This window comes from Bison bison, unplaced genomic scaffold, assembly GCF_000754665.1.
Source record: "Bison bison bison isolate TAMUID 2011002044 unplaced genomic scaffold, Bison_UMD1.0 scf7180017864390, whole genome shotgun sequence".
Taxonomy (NCBI): domain Eukaryota; kingdom Metazoa; phylum Chordata; class Mammalia; order Artiodactyla; family Bovidae; genus Bison; species Bison bison.
The window spans coordinates 124,842-132,860 of record NW_011494962.1 but is presented as its reverse complement, the minus strand read 5'-3'; the positions used below and the strand labels follow the sequence as shown (position 1 = coordinate 132,860).

The 8,019-nt window shown below is 36.3% G+C and overlaps 1 protein-coding gene across 1 annotated transcript in view; it reads left to right on the top strand.

Annotated features, from left to right (window-relative positions):
* Positions 1 to 4,027: 4,027 nt before the first annotated feature.
* LOC105002212 overlaps positions 4,028 to 8,019 on the top strand; it is a 7,161-nt gene continuing 3,169 nt past the window's right edge. Inside the window, 2 exon segments of the mRNA XM_010858758.1 lie at positions 4,028 to 4,112; positions 6,850 to 6,948. Of these exon segments, the coding sequence (XP_010857060.1) occupies positions 4,028 to 4,112; positions 6,850 to 6,948 (184 nt within the window).

Genomic DNA, 8,019 nt, shown 5'->3' with positions numbered 1-8,019 from the left:
TATAGAAATGCAACTGCTTTCTGTGTATTGACTTTATTCTGAAACTTAGCCAAATTCATTTATTAGTTCAATAATTTTTTTGTGTGTGTGGAATCCTGCTGTTTTTCTGCATATGAAATTATGTTCTCTCCAAACAGATACATTAACTTCTTTATTTTTTTTTAACTTAAATGCCTTTATTTGCTTTTCTTGTCTAGTACTTCCAATACTAGGTTGAAGAGAAGCGGTGAGAGCAGGCATCCTTGCCTTGTTCTAGACCCCAGAGGAAAAGCTCTCAGTTTTATACCATTGATTGTGCTGTTGTTTGTTGCTCAGTTGCTTAGTCGTGTCTGACTTTTTGCCAACCAATGGACTACAGCACACAGAACTTCCTTGTACTTCAGTAACTACCGGAGCTTGCTCAAACTGATGTTCATTGAGTCGATGATGCCACCAAACCATCTGACCCTCTGTTGGCCCCTTCTCCTCTGTTCAATCTTTCCCAGCCTCAGGGTCTTTTCCAATGAGTCAGCCCTTTGCATCAGGTGGCCAAAGCATTGGAGCTTCAGCATCAGTCCTTGCAATGAATATTCAGGGTTGATTTCTTTTAGGTTTGACTGGTTTGACCTCCTTGCAAATCAAGGGACGCTCAAAAATCTTCTCCAGCACCACAGTTGAAAAAAATCAATTCAGTGCTCAGCCTTCTTTATGGTCCAACTCTCACATCTGTACATGACTACAAGAAAAACCATAGCTTACGGACCTCTGTTGGCAAAGTGATGTCTCTGTTTTTTAATACACTGTCTAGGATGATCATAGCTTTTCTTCCAAGGAGCAAATGTCTTTTAATTTCATGGCTGCAGTCACTATCTTCAGTGATTTGGGAGCCCAAGAAAATAAAATCCATCACTGTTTCCATTGTTTCCCCATCCATTTGCCATGAAGTGATGAGACCAGGTGCCATGAACTTGGTCTTTTGAATGTTGAGTTTTAAGCCAGTTTTTTCACTCTCCTCTTTCACCTTCATCAAGAGGCTCTTTGGTTCTTCTTCACTTTCTGTCATCTGCAGATGATATCATCTGCAGGGTGATATCATTTGCATATCTGAGGTTATTGATATTTTTCCTGGCGATCTTGATTCCAGCTTAAGATTCATCCAGCTTGGCATTTCACATGATACACTTTGCATATACGTTAAATAAGCAGAGTGACAATATATAGCCTTGACATACTCCTTTCCCAATTTACAACCATTCCATTGTTCCATGTCCAGTTTTAACTGCTGCTTCTTGACCTGCATACAGATCTTATAGGAGACAGGTAAAGAAAGTGAAGTCGCTCAGTCGTGTCTGACTCTTTGCGATCCAGTGGACTGTAGCCCACCATGCTCCTCTGTCCATGGGATTTTCCAGGCAAGAGTACTGGAGTGGGTTGCCATTTCCTTCTCCAGAGGATCTTCCCAACCCAGGGATCTAACCCAGGTCTCCCACATTATAAGCAAGATGCTTTACCATCTGAGCCACCAGGTATTCCCATCTCTTGAAGAATTTTCCAGTTTGTTGTGATCCACACAGTCAAAGGCGTTAGCTTAGTCAATGAAGCAGAAGTATATGTTTTCCTGGAACTCTCTTGCTTTTTCTATCATCTAATGGATGTTGGCAATTTGATCTCTAGTTCCTCTGCCTTTTCTAAATCCAGCTTGTATACCTGAAAATTCTCAGTTTACACACTGTCAAAGCCTAACTTGGAGGATTTTGAGAATAACCTTGCTAGCATGTGAAATGAGTGCAATTCTGTGGTTTGAACATTCTTTGGCATTGCCTTTCTTTGGGATTGGAATGAAAACAGATATTTTCCAGTCCTGTGGCCACTGCTGAGTTTTCCAAATTTACTGGCATATTGAGTGCAGCGCTTTCACAGCATCATCTTTTAGGATTTGAAATAGCTCAGCTGGAATCCCATCACCTCTACTAGCTTTGTTAGAAGTAATACTTCCTAAGGCCCACTTTACTTCACACTCCAGGATGTCTGGCTCTAGGTGAGAGACCACACCATCATGGTTATCTGGGTTATGAGATCCTTTTTTGTACAGTTCTTCTGTGTATTCTTGTGCTGTTAGCTGTGGCCTTTTCATAACTGATCTTTATTCTATTGGGGTAGTTTCCTTCTGTTCCTAGTTTGTTGAGTGTTTTTGTCATGAACACGTATGGAATTTTTCAAGTGGTTTTTTCTCCATCAGTTAAAAATATCATGTGGTTTTTGTCCCTCATTTTATTAATATGGTGTATTACATTGACTGATTTTCCTATGTTAAACCATTCAACTATCCCAGAAATAAATCCACTTAGTCATGATATATAATCCTTTTATTGTGCTGTTGAACTCGGTGCATTTGTAGGTTCCTGCAATTTTTATCAGTGTTCATCAGGAATATTAGTATAGTCTTCCTTTAGTGTCTTTATATGGCTTTGGTATCAGGGCAGTGCTGTTCTCATAGAGCTGGACATGTTCCATCTTCTTCAGATTTCAGGAGAATTCGTGTTAATTTTTATTTAAAGGTTAAGTAGACATTTCCAACCAATTGATATTTTCTTTGCTATGAGATTTAAAAATACTTACTTCTTAAATAGTATTTAAATCTTACCCATTGTTGAATTGTTCAGATTTTCAGTTTCTTCCTGTTTCAGTATTAGTACATTTCTAGAGCTATATCCATTTCTTCTAGGTTATCCAACTTGTTGGTATTCAATTATTCATAATATTCTCTTCTTTAATATATATCCCTATATCCTCATCAATTATTTTAAATTCTTTGCCAGGTAGCTCATTGATCTGATTCTTTTAGAATCAGCTCCTGGAGTTTTTCTTTTATTGCTTTATTTGTTATGTTTTGTCATCTTTGTTATGGTTCTCTGTTGTATATGTGTGTATATCCTCTGTATTTGTCTTTCTACCTATCATAGTGACAGTAAATTTCTAATTTCTAATAATCTGTGTTTAGAAAGGGTTACAGAGGAGATTAGATGATCAATGAATTCAATAACACAACTAAAAAAGTCTCCAAATGTAAGTTCTCTTGAGGAATTTATTTTATATGTATATAATGGTAATTGAATAATAAGGGTCTTTTCAATTATATAATTGTGAAGATGGTTGAACAAAAAATCCATCGATACACTTCACACTATATATGGACAAATGAAGACTCTCCTTTGGTTTATATTTCTACCAGTTTATACTTTTGAAGCTCACATAATTTTGCAAGATTCTGGTTCAAAAGTATACTCTTTCCTCATCAACTGTTTTTAATGCGGCCATTGTGGAGTCCTTGTGGTCATAGTAATAACTTGAAATTAAACTTCAGTGCACAGCATTCTTTTAAGCTAAGAATAGTCTGGATGTTTGGCTCTTTGTTTTCTCTGTTCTATTACTCAGTGGCCTTTTCCACATTTACAACCTCATTTTCCACATTTCACATTCTTGAGGGGAGAGGACAAATATTTAAAGAAGATTTTAGAGGTTTTGAGAGGTGTCCTGCAGGGTTTTGGATTGGTTTGGTTTGGTTTGGTTTTTGCATTAGTGTTTATGTTTTACAACCTTGTATTAAATATTGTTTATCCTAATTCCTAACTTTTTTGGAGCCAAATCAGAGTGCTTCATTTCCTTCACTCTGGTCCCAGCACAGAGAAAGGTATTCAAAAAGGATGGCTATGAAGACAACAGCAAACCGTCCTAGAATTTGTCAAACAGGCCAATTAATTAAAGAAAGTAGATATTGGGTTGGCCAAAAAATTCGTTTGCATTTTAACTCAACTGAACTTTTTGGCTATCCCAATATTGCATGTCTAAATATGCTTGACACCCAGTAAATGGGTTTTCTCACTAATTCATAGAAAACCCACTGCTGTGTAGGTAGGTGTGGGTAGGTGAGAACATAAGAAGACAACAATGCTTTTCAGAAATGGGCACTTCGTTTGGCTGATCTTGCCTCATAGAACTTAGGGTTTTTTCTTTTATACAACATTAGTGCCACATTCTGCCATTTGCAATGGACAATCAGCCGGTGTACGAAAATTCAAACTTAGCCAGGGATTCTGCCATTGAAAGGTCGTCACCCTCTTCTCTTTGTCAGAGTAAGTGACTTTAATTTTCCTTCTGGCATTGGTATATCTTCCAATACTTGGATTTTTCTCTTAAATTTGTGGTTTTAAATCATGACTCTGAAGATGAGCAGCAGTCATATGCTAATGTTAAATAGATACAGCATGGCCTGTCTATAGGTAATCACAGATATGGGAAAAAAACCACATCCTGTAGGTTTGTTTTTTATCAAGATAATTTTGTGAAAAGTGAACATCGCTCTTGTCACTGAACCTTGGCAAAAGGATTCTTTAAGAAATATTTTACATCTATGAACATATGAACAAAGAAGTATTTTTCTTTGTCTTTTTGGTTTTTCTGCTTCACCATGCACCATGCATGATCTTTGTTCCCAGACCAGGGTTCACATCCATGCTCCCTGCAGTGGAAGCTTGGAGGCTTAACCACTGAACCACCAGAAAGTCCCCTTTTTGTTTTACAGTTTGTTTATTTATTAACAAAGGAGTATGTTTAGAGATACTTTACTACCTTGCTGTAATAGTTACCTACTTTATTCCAAATTCCTTTATAAATTACTGTAAGTTCCAATGCATTTGCACCCATGATGTTCCCTTCAAAACACTGGAGTGTAGTCTTAATGATTGACATCTTTCACTCTACAAAAGGAAGGGAAAAAATGTTCTGAAAAAAATGATATTCAAGATCAAAGACTTGAATAGAATCACAATCTGATGATTTTTAAATTAAAATGTATATCAGCTTAGAAGGAGGTAAGCCACAGGACATGGGAGAAAATCATTGATGAAACTATTTGACATTTGTTGAAGTTGGCAATTTTGTGTGTGTGTGATCTAGTATTCTGAGTGAAGGAGATAGGGGTTCTAACATGAGGTAATGGATTCCATGGGCTGGGGATGGATGAAAAGAAACTAGAAACTAAGTAGAAAAATGTATAAAATTATCATAATATAGTACTGCCTTCTGATGTCAAACCAAATTTACTAATATTGTCATTTTTATCCCATGTGATATTCATTTCATAGTGTACTTAGCACATGGGTTGTATCTTTTTAAGACCGTTTGGTATAATTTGAAACTATTAAATTATCAACATTCTAAATTGGAGATTGAAAAGTCTTAGGGTTACAAAAGAGTTTGATGATACTTTCATATGGGGTAATGGAAATTTGGGGAATTTTGATAACTACAGTGAGAGTTTGGTTAAGCTACAGGTATTTTTTGATGTGAAAGAGCAAGGCTTTCTCTTCCCTATTCAAATCAAGCAAAAGTGGAAGAAAGGAGGATGGTGTTGAAAGGACATTTTGGAGAATGAGTATACAGAAAGATGGCAAGATTTTCCTCAAAAGCTACTATCTATGATCCCAAGTCAATGGGGCCAGAAAATCTGTCTATTTTGATTGCAATCATTATTCCACAAAATATCATTCTAAAAGTAACTCTGAAAAACAAAATAGAATAAAGTAAGAACAAAATGTATGCTTATAAACACCTGACTGAAAAAAATGCATAACGTAAAAGTTGAGAATTATGTATTTGGTGACTTTACTGAGGACCATAGCCAAGAAGGTAGCCTCTTAGATAACTCTAAGGAACTTTCCCAAAAGGCGACGGAGGATCCAGGATTTATAGGAGTTTTTGCTTAAAACAAAAGGAAAAACATGTAGTTGAATGTCAAAAGATGACTGCTGATCACAAAAACAGATGTCTCAAGTTAATGATTTTAGTGCTTTTCTACATGTGGGAAGACACACACAAAAATCAATCATTCTTATTGAAATCAATCACTCACATGTATTTTAAATACCCAGGCTTTTATCCTGTTTTTCCTCTATCCTGAATTCCCCTCAGGCTTCACCATCGGGGCAGCTGCCCTGCTTGATGGCTTTATGGTCGCAACATCTCTTGTTTATTGAAATGGCAGGTGACATTCTTTCTCTGCACATTGACCTGGTATTACAATTATTGTGAAACTACCCCTGAGCTCTTTGGCTGAACTGTTCAGGCTATGGGACTGTGGAATAGTGATTATATTAAAGACATTTGGGAAAACCAGACAGAGATGTGAGTTGTGACTTATTTAATTTATAATTTCTTATAAAAGTAGATAAGTGTTGGCAAAATGCCTCTAGTGTTTATCTTTTCATCCAAAAATAAGCACCTGAGGCAGATGTGCCCTGGTGCTGGGGCGACTGTAAGTGAACAAAATAGTGAAAAAATATTTTCTATTCTTGTGTTTATATTATACTACTAGGAAGACATACATATAAATGAATAAGTATATTATGTATTAGATGATATTAAGTGCAAAAGAGAAAACTTTATATGTATTTGTCATTTCCACCCCCTTGGTCTCTTGTTTATTTATTTTAGCTGCACTGGGGCTTTGTTGCTGCATGCAGCCTTTCTCTGGTTGTGGTGAGGGGGGCTACTCTTCACCTGCAATGCATGGGCTTCTCACTGTGGTGGCTTCTCTTGTTGTGGAGCATGGACTTAGTTGTGCTGTGGCACGTGAAATCTTCCTGGACCAGAGATCCAACCTCTGTGCCCTGCGTTGGCAGGCAAATTCTTAACCACTGGACCACCAGGGAAGTCTTCAGAATCCTACTTTAAGATGATTGGTAAATGATCTTTTCTGCCCCTATCCCTCATCCTAAATCTAGCTCTTTCTTATGTGATCCAAACAACCTTTGCGTTTTGTACCAAATGAACTCAACTGAGTTAACCTGGTATATTTTCTTAATCTCTCAGATGTTTGTCGGGGTCCATGTCAGCATAGATTCGCTCTGAAACTTGGGTGTGCTGGGATTATTCTTCTTGCCTTTACTGTGATTGCATTGAAAATTTCAGGTAAGTGGTACAAGATCACTTATTTTTATTTTTCTACTTATTCTACTTGTACCATCAATATGGCTACCCCAAACTTAGTGGAAGACCAATGAAATATAAAGAGTCACAAAACAGTGCTCTAATAGTGCTCAGCCCATATTCATTCTAAAACATTTGGCCTCTGATATTTCTCTTCCTAGTTGTTCTCAGAGTCATCGCAAGGGATTTCACATGTGCTCCAAGAATTTTTTTTTAATTTTAATTATGATAAAAGGGTGACAATAACAAAGAAAATTTCCAATAATTTACAGTTTTTATTTTAAAATATATTTTATGTAATGCACCAAAAGATTTCATTTTTTTTTTTTTATATTTTGGACATTAAGCACTTCTTGGCCACACTGTTTGAAAATATTTCTCCCATTCTGTAGGCTGTCTTTTTGTTTTGTTTATGCTATCATTTTCTGTGCAAAAGCTTGGAAGTTTTATTAGGTCTCATTAATTTATTTTTGTTTGTATTTCTATTGCTTTGGGAGGTAGACCTAAGAACACATTGGTATGATTTATGTCAGAGGATGTTTGGCTTATGATCTTTCCTAGGAGTTTTATGGTGGCATTCTTTTTTTTTTTTTTTTGAAAGTTAAAAAGTGATCCCTTATTCTTTATTAACATTATAGATTTCTTCTGGGTGCAAAAATCTTACTTACATTGATTCATTGAGTCAAATTTTTGCTTCATTGAAGGTAGCATGCTTAGCATGTTGCAGTTTTGATGAAAATATTTTATGTGTGTGTATGTGTACTCAGTCACATCCAACTCTGAAACTTCATAGATTATAGCTTGTCAGGCTCTTCTGTCCATGGAATTCTCCAGGCAAGAATACTGGGATGGGAGGCCATTCCCTTCTCCAGCGGATCTTCCCAACCCAGGGATTGAATCCAGGCCTCCTGCATTATAATGTGTTTTATTTGTTTATTTATTTTTTTATAGTTTTTTCTTGTATTTTTTTTCTTTTTTTTTTTCTTTTTTTTTTTTTTTAATAGAAAATTATTTAATTAGTATACATGTGTTCCTGGATGCTTGGGGCTGGTG